Source organism: Lampetra fluviatilis, chromosome 16 (assembly GCF_964198595.1).
Source record: "Lampetra fluviatilis chromosome 16, kcLamFluv1.1, whole genome shotgun sequence".
Classification (NCBI taxonomy): domain Eukaryota; kingdom Metazoa; phylum Chordata; class Hyperoartia; order Petromyzontiformes; family Petromyzontidae; genus Lampetra; species Lampetra fluviatilis.
Window position 1 is genome coordinate 14,871,553 of NC_136290.1, and position 13,838 is coordinate 14,885,390.

At 55.1% G+C, this 13,838-nt stretch overlaps 1 protein-coding gene across 1 annotated transcript; it reads right to left on the reverse strand.

Annotated features, from left to right (window-relative positions):
* Positions 1 to 1,988: 1,988 nt before the first annotated feature.
* On the reverse strand, positions 1,989 to 13,404 carry RBM28 (RNA binding motif protein 28). The gene is given in 21 exon segments (XM_078863829.1): positions 1,989 to 2,400; positions 2,612 to 2,840; positions 3,004 to 3,344; positions 3,517 to 3,591; positions 3,966 to 4,115; positions 4,301 to 4,453; positions 5,395 to 5,459; positions 6,300 to 6,435; positions 6,967 to 7,040; positions 7,207 to 7,316; positions 7,732 to 7,801; positions 8,176 to 8,502; positions 8,637 to 8,708; positions 9,310 to 9,402; positions 9,914 to 9,989; positions 10,581 to 10,675; positions 10,921 to 11,045; positions 11,207 to 11,324; positions 11,754 to 11,918; positions 13,210 to 13,380; positions 13,383 to 13,404. Coding segments are annotated over 21 exon segments (2,805 nt in total). The 3' UTR covers positions 1,989 to 2,262.
* Between the last annotated feature and the right edge of the window lie 434 nt (positions 13,405 to 13,838).

Below are 13,838 nucleotides of genomic sequence, written 5' to 3' on the forward strand. Positions count from 1 at the left end.
ACAGCAGAGGTCTCACTCGGCTGCGTAATGCTGGGTGGAAGTCTGTCGCTCCACACGAAACGTCGGATCTTCTCGGCCAGTCATGCCTTCCCTTCTGTATTCTTGTGAAACGTGGATCCCTCTAATGGAACATCTGCGGCTGGTTAGAAACATTCAGGCTGGCATGCCGACGATCCATCCTGTTTATCCGGGCTGGATTGCGTGAGCAGCTCACAAATCCTTGAAAGATCTGGACACATTCCCTCAGTGAGCTCCTCCGGCAGGCAAGGCTGCGTTGGCTGGGTCATGTAGCCCGCATGCCCGGCCACCGCATGCCCGGCCACCGCATGCCCGGCCACCGCATGCCCGGCCACCGCATGCCCGGCCACCGCATGCCCGGCCACCGCATGCCCGGCCACCGCATGCCCGGCCACCGCATGCCCGGCCACCGCATGCCCGGCCACCGCATGCCCGGCCACCGCATGCCCGGCCACCGCATGCCCGGCCACCGCATGCCCGGCCACCGCATGCCCGGCCACCGCATGCCCGGCCACCGCATGCCCGGCCACCGCATGCCCGGCCACCGCATGCCCGGCCACCGCATGCCCGGCCACCGCATGCCCGGCCACCGCATGCCCGGCCACCGCATGCCCGGCCACCGCATGCCCGGCCACCGCATGCCCGGCCACCGCATGCCCGGCCACCGCATGCCCAAGCAGCTTGTTTGGCCGCATAGAGGGAGCTAAACGGGCACGACACGGGCTGAAGAGATGGACCGATGCGGTACGGGAAGATGTGGAGCCGAGTGGACTTGCCGACAACTTATACCAGCGGTGTCAAGATCGATCTCGATGGAGTAGGCTCGTGAAGGACGCTGTTGAGCAGTTGGAGGCAGTCGCCCTCCCAACAACGGAGGGCAGACGAGCGACGCTCACAACAATGAGCAGAGCGCGGGGCGTATAAAACACAGCTTCAGAACAATGACCAAAAGCCCTTTGAGCAGTAATGTTGTAATATACGTCACCGCACTCTGGGTCATTGCACTGCGACGTCATCGCACATTGATATTGCAAAGATTCCATTAGGCACAGTAAGCACACAGCGGGGCTTAATTTCTCAGCAACGAGTAGACATAGCAAGAGGGTATACCGGATGTGGTATGCCGGGTGTGGATATATGCTCCGACTAAAAATCAGCTAAGACTGCAGCTGCAGGTTTTCCAGACTCACAGACAGCCGATGGATGTCGAAGCAAAGAGAATGTGGGTAAGTGATTTGCTGGAGACGAACGCGCATAGGAGCTCACGGGACCAGATCACTAAGGTCCCCCCGCTCCGCCACGCTCGGGCAGCGGACCCCCCCTCCCAACGCAAGGGGCAACACGCATGCCGGGTGACCGATACTGAAAGGCGACGTTAGTCAACCGCCATCACGACACTCATTTATCGAGGAAATCTCAGGGAGTCTCAACGCTTGTTCAGGAGGGTCCTCCCAAGTTTTGACAGTAGGGGGAGGGCAATGTTGCTATGCGTAATACCCAATAAAGTAATTTGCATTGGGATGATTGGCCAATACCGGTTACATTGCAGCCAGCGCAATCCCATGCGGAATAGGGGGAGAACATGTCAACTCCACGCAGAAACACGCCAGAGTTGTGAATCGAACCCAGGCCCTTCTTGCTGCAAGACACGAGAGTGATACTGCACGACCCAGCCACACAAGGCTCACCCCCAGCTGCACCACTGGCACGTTGACTTCTCGCTTGTGGTGTTCGTAACGCCGGAACGCAAGACCATGCTCTTGAATCCTGAATTAATTGCGCCGTGTATTTTAAAAACAAAACATTTCTTGCTCAGATTAGTAATATCCATCTGTTCCCAAGTGGAAGCAAGGATTAATTTCTCACTGAACGTTTTCCAGGTCGCTGGTAGACTGGAGCAGGAGTTAGACACAGAACTAAAACGAGTAGCCCCATCCATATCGAGATATGTCATTGCATGTGGTAAAAAGGTGGACGTTTATTGCGAGATAGTTTCATATGTGCAGCAGCAAACCAATAAACGTTCTATTCAATACGGATCTCGGTAATAATATTATCTTGAAAGCCCATGTTCAGGCAGAGTGGCCTGATATGAAGCCCATGTCTTTGACGTATGTATGTTGAACTTCTTTCGCACTCTACGTAGCCAACCATACTAATCGGAGGTGCCTAGGTAAATGTGTGTGTTTGGGTACGCGTGTGCCCGTGTCTGGTGCAAGCGTGCGGTGTTGGGGATTGCTGCGGTCACTCTTGGAACCACTTGCTGGCCATGGGTCGCATGGCTGCTTGCTCCGAGCCAAATATTCGCTGCTTGTAGCGCTTGACAAGATCCCCAAAACGGCGTTCCGCGTGGTCCGCCTGGTGCGCTCGCTTCTCCGCTCGCTTCGGAGGAAAGGGGAGACAGGCATTTCCATTAACAGCAAAAGTGGCCTCCATTTTTTCACTCGCACAACACAGCGTCCCCACGTGACCCCACAGGATGGCGTATGGCCCTGGCTGAACACTAAGTAAAGCCCCTTAATCAAACCACCCATTCCCAAGCGCTACTCCTAATGTAGGACGGTGATGGGGGATGTGGTGGGTGTCATTGTACCGGAGTTCGCTGCGCCGGAGTTCGCTGCGCCGGAGTTCGCTGCGCCGGAGTTGTTTGCGGCGCCGGAGTTGTTCGCTGCGCCGGTGCCACTCGAGCTGGGACTCGTGACACCGCCTGCTGTGGCAGCCCCTCCCCCCCTGCCCCGCCACTTCTCCGCTCGGCTCTGCTCTTCTTGTTCTTAGGTTTCTGGTCTCTCTTCATGGCCAACGGCTTCCCCTTGTCGCGTTTCCTGCACCAGGGCACAGAGTCGGGTCGTTCGGAACGAGCAGCACAGCACCGAGGAGCACCCCCCAAAGCAAATGAGCACTTACACCGGCTACAGCGAGCATGGAATGAGAAGGGACAGGTTAAAGGTTAGGCTTAGTGATAGTGTTCAGGACATGGCGCCTCACCGGATTTTGGGCCCAGAGTGTGAAGGCAGTGGCAGCAGCTTCCGGCGCGGACCGTCTCCCTCCTCCTGGCGCTGCTCCTCCACACGTGTTTGGAAACCGGCCCACCGGCCAGTGCCGCCCCTCCCCTTCCCCACGGCTCCCCCGGCGCTGACCTTCGCCCTCCCAGGCTCCTGCGCCCCTGTCTTGCGCGGCTCCGATCCTCGGCTCTCCTGCGCCACGGCGCTCATCCCTTTCTGTCCCTTGGCATTCCCAGAAGCCTTGCCCTTCCATAGTCCTCCTGCACCCCCTCCTGCTACATCCATCGCCACATTCCCTTTCCCCTTCACGGCCACCTGCTTCTGCTAAAAAAATGAAACAAACAACTTCAATAACCCGGCACCTGGAGTAGGACATCGTGCCAAACAACGCGGGGTGCAACCCAGAGACACGTGGGAAGCCTAGACGTGTGTGGGTGGGTGAAGGCGGCTCGTGAGGAGCGCGAGGGAGGTAGCTGAGCGGTCGTCACCCACTCACCCGACTCTTGAGCAATCGGGCCTCCTTTGCATTGAGCTTCACCCGGTCTTCAAGGGAGAACTCTACGATCAGGCGCTGAATTACACACACACATCGAGACCAAACACAGCGAGCCCTGCAAACCGAGTTCTTATTATCTCTTTTAAGAAAGTCCAGCCAAGTTTTCACAGGAGGGTCCATTGTTGCCACTTGTGATCCCAACTGAGCACTTTGCAGGTAATATTTCAGCATTGGGACAATTGGCCAACACCAGTTACATTGTACATTTTTTTGAACTATGGAAAGAAACCGGAGATTTTGGAGGAAAGCCACGCAGAACAGGGGGAGAAAATACACAACCTCCACACAGAAAGGCACCCGAGTCGGCAATCAAATCCAGAGGCCGGTTGCCGAGAGACACCGGCGTTGCCGCCGCACCGCCGCCCTGCCGGAGGGGTTTCTGCACGCACCTTGGCTGGACCGAAGATGGCCGGGTTGTTGTTGGTGCTGCGAAGCGCCGTCAATGCGTGCTCGTGCTCCACAAACTCCACAAAGCCAAAGCCTTTCGACTGGCCCAGCCCGCGGCTGTTCACAACTTGCATGTCCCGCATGATACGACACTGGAGGCCCAGGGAACACACGCACATGAGAGCTGGGGTCATAGGCCACGTGGCACACATTTCAAGTTCACACAAAAAATAACAAGCGAGAAGGGGTGGCTCAGTGGCACCGAGGAGTGTGCGCGAGGAGGAGCGTGTAGGAGGAGGGGGGGTGGTGTGTGGGATGAGGAGTGTGCGGCTCTCACCTCGGTGATACGGGCACCTGGTCCGCCAGCGCACAAGAAGATGGAGCGCAGCTTTTTGTCGTCCGCTGACTTGGGGATGTTGTGCACGCAGAGGCGCGTGCTCGACACGAACACGGTGACGCGCCGCAGCTTCTGCCGCTTTAGCTGCTCAAACTGCAGAGGGGAGCGGCCCCGGCACCGCCGAGTGAGGCACGCCGAGCTCACATGGCCGTCCGGCGCCTCGCACATATGTTTGTACATGTGTATGTGTGTGTCGCAAGCTTATTCTGGCATTTCCGAAATATAGCTGGTCTGGCAAAGGTGACGTGGTGACATTACCGCCACTTGGCGATTGGCAGTTTTTGATGTGGAATGGGGAGCCGTATTATAGCGGTGAGCATATTGCGCTAGGCACCTGGTGACCCGAGTTAAATTCCCACTCATGGCTAACATTTACCTGCTATAAATTTCCAAATAAGCCACTTCATTGGGCTATCATTTGTGGCCAGGTCACTTCTGAAAAAGAGCTACATAGCTCAGTGGGCCTTACCTGGTAAAATGCAAATAGTAGTAGTAACATCGGTGGCGAATATCTGTGTACTGGGACTCCCCTATGTTGACTCAGCCTTAAAGGAGCACGTGGTGCTGTGTTGACATCAGCATTGGGGAGACGAAGGCCTCCAGGCGAGGTGCCGGACATCCATCGCCTTGTGTGTCATGTCAGCCTTAATAGGTGCTGCTCTCTAAAAGCATTTGTCCCAACAGCCTGTCAAGGCTATAAGGGGGGATTCTGTGTCTTTGTCACATACACACACTCACCCACCTACCCACCACCACACTGCAGGTCAACCTCACTTCTCCCTCTCTCTGCTCCTTCCTTCGCACCACTCCACCATTGTCTGTTCCCCAAGCTCTAACAATAATAACCCTGCTCAATACAAGAAATGTGTCGCACTCTTATATCTGTTAGAACTTGGACAGTGTTGTCTGTTGCTCGCCACTAGGGGCCTATGCTCAGCAACTGTGTTTAAAGAAAACGTGACCGCAAAAAGCACCTAGCCTGGTACAAAGCGCCGTGTGGATGTCACTGCTGCCGAGGCTGCTGGTGCTCTTACCCTCTCTCGCTTGGCCAGGTCAGCGGAGCCGAGACCTTCAGCTGCTGCCGTTCCAGCTCGGATCACTGTCCAACGGCACAAAGCACAACACACATGGCGTCACTCACACACGTATACACACAGGCGCCACATCGTTCTAACTTGATGGGCTCTCACATGTTCAGTTCGTTATTGTTACTCTGGTCGTTTACCCAGGAAGGCCTCACCAAGTTCCTCCCATTAAGAGGAGTCCTAGTTTTTGACGCAAAATTATACAATACAGAACACAAAATAAACTAGGACCCGTATTAAGCTTGGACCCATATCTTACAGAGAGGGACCTTGCCTATAACATCTGGAAGTTCACCAGCATCGATTCAGAAAGGCCCAACTCTGCTGACGAGACACTGCATTTTTAAATCCTTTATATTAAGTTCACTTGCTTGCTTGCTTACGACCGTGCAAATCTTTCAGTCGTTTTTTAACCCACTTCCCGTGATCCAATCGAGCTGACATTTTGCACACACTCGTTGTGCTTATTTTCGTGAAATTTTTTTTCCAAAATTTTCAACATTTTAGCGTTCAGACCTGGTTTTCACCTGAGGACGGCTGCTTGCGTTGTGGCCGAAACGTCGTGAGAATTGTTTTATTATGTTTTATTTTTATTATTTTATTACTTCCCTTCTACGTGACTTTACCGAAAGAACCAAGAAGATACACTGTATGTCAAAACTGGCCCATAGTTAGTGTCGTCTTGCTGTGTTACTCTTCCGTTGAAGGAGCGCAGACCGCAGTAGTTTACTACACGGGGTCCATAGTTTGAGTTGCATGGCCACAATCGCACTCCTGTGACGTGCCTTTAATTTCCAAATGAAGGGTGCGAATGACCGTGTACGGTGTGACTGACGCGGGCGGGCATCACTCACGGCCCTCGCGCGCCAGGTAAAGGTTGCGCCGGTCGGTCGGCTTTGCGTCCTTCTTGTCGGCCAGCGTGCGGGCCTCGTCGCGGCTCACGGCCAAACACACGACCAGACGGCGCCCGTCTAGAGCCAGGCCACCAGCCTGGAGGGTGGAAACGGCGAATGCTCAAGCATGCTCACCCACGCAACCACGCTCACACACGCACGCTCACACTCGCCCACACAACCATACAGAGCAGCGAGCACCACGAGCACCGCTACGGTGTGCTCACCAAGGGCAGCGAGCATCGCATGAATACAGCCTGTTGTAGAGATGCCACCCTTACCGTTGTCGTACGCCGTCGATGCTTCAAGTTACTTTTGATTTTAAAAATGTAATTCTATCAACCTATCCTTCTTCACATTCTTTGGGTCTTTCTGTAAAGTCACGTAGATAGGTTCAAAGAAAATAACAAAAAGCTACGACGTTTCGATCGCAACACAAGCGGTCGTCATTACAAAAAGACCAAAAGAATATGAATTCCTGCAATCACGAAAGCTTTAAGTCAAGATTTATCCTTCTTTAATGACCCTTTTCTCATTAAAAAAAACCATTAGCAATTGCCACCCTGGGCAGTACCAAGAATCAACGTTTGGGGTCCAATGGCTCAGGGGCCGCCGCCGTCGCACTCACCTCCTCGGGGCCCTGGGCCGCGGCGATGCACGCCTGCGCCGCCTCCGCCGCGTGGAACTGAGCGAACGCGCAACCTGCGGGGCGGACACGCACGCACGGCATGGTCACTTCACGACGCGGCACAACACGGCACGACGTGGCAAAACACGGCACGACGGGGCACAACGACCGGTGTGCCGTGGACAGTCATGGGAAAGAAGTGCGGCCGGATCCAGAGCTGGGTGGGTGCAGTGAGCTCACCCTTCGAGTGCTCCGTGTCAGGGTGCAGGACCACGCGAACGTAGTGCAGCTTCCCAAACTTGGTGAGCACCTCGCCCAGGGGGCCCTCCTCAGAGTCAAAGGAGAGATTCCTAAACACAAAGAGAATAACGACGATGATGGTGATGACGACGACCAGGATGATTCACCCGCATTCAGAAACGAGGAGGCCGCGTGGCTCGGAGGTCACAAGCGCCAAGCCGGCACTGTTGAGACCCTGGGTTTGAATCCAGATTCCCGAAACCCTGTGCGTAATAAAACTGATATCAATAAGCCCTTGATACAATGCCAAGCGGTGCTGATTTTATCGACCGCGAAGTTATGATGGGCTGAGTCAACCCCAAACCAGGATATCAAACTTGCAACTGCGAACAGCTCACTCTGCCGCTGAGCCACGCGGTCGGATAACGCAATGGGGATAACATTAGGAAAGGCGTGGATTGAGTTGTGAGGCGCGGGGAGACACGGGGAGACATGGGAGAAGCGGGAAGATGAGCGACAACAAACCTGATGAAGACCGTCTTGCCCTCGCCCACGTCACTGGGGAGGTTGCGATTCACCGCACGCTTCTTTTCACCTGCAGTGGTAGCAGAGACAAACAGACACGTCGTGTTAAGGCAAAGACATGGCCGCAGAAACACGAGGATTGGAGATTTTGACCGTGCATACGCGATTGTTACACGCGGGGTGCGTGACATTACACGGCCGCCATGCCCTCATTGCAGACGAGGATCGTCGTTCTAAGCGCCGTTTGTTATAACGAGGTGACGGACGTTATTTTACCCGCCAGGCCAACGCATCGTTCCACGCCTCGTCTCTGCAGCTGCCGACCCGACGGGTGGAAGTCACCGACAGCACAAATTCGCACGGAAAATAACAATCGGCGCACACGACGCGGCGCGTGTGCCGTGCGTGGAGCCAAAGGGATCGGCCACGGCGACGCGGACATACCGTCACTCTCCTCGTCGTCGTCCTCATCGTCCGAGCCGTCTTCATCGTCCGACTCATCATCCGAGCCGTCGTGCCCCTCCGCGTCATCATCGTCGTCGTCGGAGGCTGCAGTGCTGCCCTCGTCCAAGCCGGATTCACTCTGCGAGTCGCCGTCTCCGCTCTGCAGCCCCCGCCCGGGAGGCGCCGCCTGGGCCACACGCTCTGCGCCCTCCTCCTTCTCATCCTCGTCATCCTCGTCATCCTCATCATCCTCATCATCCTCCTCATCTCCAGCGGGCCCCTTGCTCCCTTCATTTATTGCACCTTGCTTGCCCTCTGCCTTCTTTCCTGCAGCCACACAGCACAGTTGGGTCTATACAGGTGTGTGTACAGGTTTGAGGCTATAGCCATGCGTCTTTGTACAGGTGTGTGGTTGTAAAGGTGCGTACAGGTGCATGTTTGTATAGGTGTGTGCTTGGTACCAGGTGCCTTGGATGCATTGGCCAACTCGTACTTGTCCTTGGCCAGGGCCCAGTCCACGGACACGGCCCGTCCTGCCAGACAAAGACCGTGTCAGACCAGAACAAGCAATCAACGACAACGGCACCCACGACTCATGCGGTGATGTCCCCACAGAGACAATGCCAGGCTAGATGGACTATGAGGCCATCACTTGGCTCGCTGCTGGCATGAGTTCACAGGACAGACCCAGGTGCCATGGGTTGATTGACTGAGACGACTGGGAGAGGCACCACATCTGCGCTCAATACTGTGCCACTATGCTGCATTTTAGACGCCCACCACCCCGCTCGTTGCTCTGAACGTCGCTCCTCTGTTGCTGGAGGGCGACTGCCTCAAACTACCCAGTGGCATTCTTTACGAGCCTCCTACTCAGAGACAATTCTTGACACCACCGGTACCAGTAAGTCCACTTAGCTCCACATCTTCCTGAACTACATCAACCCATCCCTTCTCTAGCCTATACAGTGCCTGTTTAGTCCCCTCAATTTGGCCAAAGCAGAAGCTGCATGAGCATGCGCTGGCTGGGCATGCAAACTACATGACCCATCCTATGCAGCCTCGCCAGGTGAACACATGCACACACACCACACAGAGCAGACGTGTGTAACATCACCAGAAGTTGAGCATCCACACCTTTAATCTCCTTGCTGTTCATCTCCTTCAGAGCCTTGGTGGCGTCTGGCATGCTGGTGAACTGAACGAAGCCAAACCCCTTCATCTTCCCATCTGAAATAAAAAATAATATTAATTACAATACCAATATAATAACAATATGAAGCACACGGCAATGGCTCATTCCACTAGGAGCAGCAAACGGCACGCAGCATCCGGGAGCTTAGTGCGGTATTTTCCCTGCTCGTGCCGCCGTTTCCCTTGCACGCACAGCCTGCAACGTAACGGCCACGTCCTCCAAGCGCCTCACGGCAAAAAGGGCCTAGTTCCATAACCTGACATGGGTGTATTTCTGCGTGCAGTTTCTATGTTCTCCCCCTGTTATGAACAGGGTTTCCAGTTTCCTCCTGTAAGCACACAATGTAACTCTTGTTGGCTACAACATCCCAATGCTGAAAAATGCGACTGATTCAGCTAGGATTACACACAGCAGCTCCGAAAACGTGGCAGGACCCTTCTGAAAAAGAGTTGAGACCCGACGAGGCATTGCTTGACAAAGAAGTGGAATGATAGTCATAACAACAACAAACCCCGAGGAGGCACAGGGTGCACCCCGCCGTCTTACCTGGTTTTTTTGGGATGTTCGCCTCCAGCACGATTCCAAAAGGAGAGAACGCTCGTTTCAGGTCGCCCTGTGAACACTGCAAACACAAACGAGCATTGCCGAGAGTGAAAGATGTTCGTCCATCATCTCAAATTCCCCGTTGCAATGAGCGCTACCCACCAATGATATGCGACCGCCACTTATCACAATGTCGCTCTCCATGACACGCACTACCACGTACTTTGTCCAATGATCCAGCGCTTACCGATTCACACCGCTCGCTCGCTCACCGGCAGTCAGTCGCCTCGTTATCAATCTTCTATCGCTCCTATGATGGTGACTGTTCTTGTAAAATTCACTCGTCGATTCCTCCACCCATGTTGAGGACTCTTACAGAAAATGAATGTTTCGTCTCATCCACACTGTATTAAACCACCACATGCAGGTTACAACACGCAAAATCAGCTCCTCCCTCGCTCGCCACGCTGCAGGACGCCGCACTTCTCGCTTCCCCCTCGCACTGCTCCACTCTGGAATTCCCTACTCCCATCATCTCTTTTCCCTCGGCTCTTACAATAATAATCTTGCTCACTTCCAGAAACGTGTTACACTCTTGTCTATTATAGTGTGCCGTTTGTGGCTGACTGCTTGACGTTTTGGGCGATTGGGCCCTGTGCTCAGCACAAACCTTGAAGCTGAGGTTGCGCACGATGAGACGGGCACGAAGGCGAGACTTCTTCATGATGCCCGGCCGGTACAGCAACCCTACCGAGACGCGTTTGCCTGCACACACACAAGCACCCACGGCGTTACCAAACGGGCTTCACCAAACATTTTGTTTGTTATCATGAAAATGAGTCTTGTTATCATGGTTAAGTTAGTATTAATAATGATAATGAAATCTATAACACGTGCAATATTTCAGACACGAATGACCGTAACTCCATTGAACATGTGCGAGTGAGCCGGTGAGCGAGTGAGCCGGTGCGAGTCGGAGGTTGTAGGCTCCTCTGGTGCGCAGTGGGGACCTTGGATTAGGTTCTGCTGCCAGAAAGTCATCGCGGTGGTGGCCTCCCGCACGGTGGAGAAGCTGACGTGGGCCTTGGTCGGGTGGTCGGGCACACGGGCCACGTCCAGCACCCCGGCACGCTGCCTGCTCACGCACGGGGCCACACCGCGAGGTCACATGCCGACGCCGCCAGACACATCGTCGCCAAACGCAAACCATCTGCCGTACCACCACGCGAGGTTATTCGCATTGCCGCGATGGTATTTTTCACGATGCGATGTCACGTTTCTGCGTCTCGGTGGCACCTGCACAGCGACTCCAGCATCTCGGGTTCCAGCGCTGGGGGCAGCCCGGTGAGCTCCAGGGTGGGCCGCTGCCTCGGCTGCTTCTCCCACGCCGGCTCCTCCGTCGTCGGGGCCTCCTCTGGTGAACGCACACAGATGTGTCACAATGATGCGTCACAATGACGCGTCACACGCTTCACATGCAGTAGCGCACCTCACACACCGTGGGCGTATTAACCGTAACACACTCTGCACAGCCTGCTTCACAGTGGATGTTAAATATCCCATGACGTCATTTGAAGAAGAGTCGGCCATCGTGTGCCAGTCATGGTCAAAATTACACAATTAAAAAAATACTCGCTAATCAGTCAAAACAGTAACGTATTGAAATACCCCTCCAGCTGAAAATGAGTCTTGAGACTTAGTGAGGTTTTGCTGGGTAAACAAGCAGAATGATAATGGCATCTGGAAGTCCTATTCAGTCCCGAGCAAGTGAGAGGTTCCCCGCCCTGCTCTAAACGGAAAACTTTGTGGATGGGCGGGCGAGCAAGGTTTCTTCTGGGCGCACCTGCTTCGGTCTTAGAGGGCTTGGTCTTCTTGACCGGGGGCTTCTTCTTGGCGACGGTGGTGACGAGCTTGTGTCCATGGTACTCGACCTTCCCCTTTAGCGCCTGCGCGGCGTCAGCGGGCAGCGCAAACGTCACGTAGCCAAAGCCCTTGCAGTGAGGGGAGCCTGGCGTCGACAAGGGGTACGCGCACAGCAGAGACACGACTCAGTCAATCCCCTCGGTCTTGAGACTCGACGAGGCTGGAAGGGAAAAGTTAGACTACAGCGGTCTGAGACTGTGAACACGGTGCTACGATGTGGAGTGAATCTGCACTCGGATATTTTGACAGTATAAACTATTTGTTTGGCTGTCTCGAGGTGGTGGAAGGTTGTGGCCTAACGCAATATTATTTATGATATTCGCTGCGAAAGCCTACATGTTAAGTTTAAACCCTACAGCAGTAATCATCTCCTTCAGTTACATCACACACAACTCCGCTCTGTACCACCCTGCACTACCACACAGCACGATCACCCTGCACTACCACACAGTACTGTATTTCACCCTGCACTACCATACACAGCACTCCATACCACCTGCCCTACTATAGCGTGGGTCAGAGCTGGCTACACTACCACACAACCCACTGTACCACCCTGCACCACCACACACAGCCCACTCTGTACTACCCTGCACTACCACACAGCCCACTGTGTACCACCCTGCACTACCACACATCCCACTGTGTACCACCCTGCACTACCACACACAGCCCACTGTGTACCACCCTGCACTACCACACACAGCCCAGTGTATCACCCTGCACTACCACACACAGCCCAGTGTACCACCCTGCACTACCACACAGCCCACTGTGTACCACCCTGCACTACCACACAGCCCACTGTGTACCACTCTGCACTACCACACACAGCCCACTGTGTACCACCCTGCACTACCACACAGCCCACTGCGTACCACCCTGCACTACCACACACAGCCTACTGTGTACCACCCTGCACCACCACACAGCCCACTGTGTACCACTCTGCACTACCACACACAGCCCACTGTGTACCACCATGCACTACCACACAGCCCACTGCGTACCACCCTGCACTACCACACACAGCCCACTGTGTACCACCCTGCACCACCACACAGCCCACTGTGTACCACTCTGCACTACCACACACAGCCCACTGTGTACCACCCTGCACCACCACACAGCCCACTGTGTACCACTCTACACTACCACACACAGCCCACTGTGTACCACCCTGCACTACCACACACAGCCCACTGTGTACCACCCTGCACTACCACACAGCCCACTGTGTACCTCTCTGCACTACCACACAGCCCACTGTGGTACTACCCTGTACCACCACACAAAGTACCGGCTGTATCAACACGTGGCACAGACACGGTTCGCCTTCAGGCGAGCCCGTGAGTGCTCGGAAGCCAGAGTCGTACCCTTCTCCGTGACCACGAAGCACTGCCTGATGGGGCCGAACTCCCCGAGCGCCTCCTCGAGCCCGGCGGCGTTCGCGTCGCGAGGCAACCCGCGAACAAATAGCGAGGAGCCTGTGGCACGCACGGGGGCCGCCATGTCCGCGTCTTCACCACCCCGCTTCGCGCGCTCATTGGCTCGCCCGGTGATGACATCATCGACCACGGCATGCGGGGGTCGCGTTCGGTTGCTCCACTCCGGCAATGCGCTCGGGGTGTGGGGGCGCGTTCGGTTACTGCACCGCTCGGAGACGTTTGTGGTGACGTGCGGGGAGGTAAAGCGCAGCCCCACAGCTGCTGCTGGCGGAAGCCCCCCCACTCCCACACAGGAGCTCTCGGCCATATTTGGCCTACTCTTCCACGTTGACTAGAAGTTCGTCTATCGGCCGTCATCCCCGCTCAACCTGCTCGCGCTCCAGAACAGCGCTCCGCTCATGCCAAGCGTGAATCTCTCCGCGAGTCTTTGCCACTTCCCACTGTTTTTTTCCTCCGTCTTCTCCGCGAGTGCCCATGTGTTTGACCCACGTCACAAAAGCTTCCCTCTTTAGATAACTGATTTATATCGGTGGCCATCGATCACCTACGGAAATCGA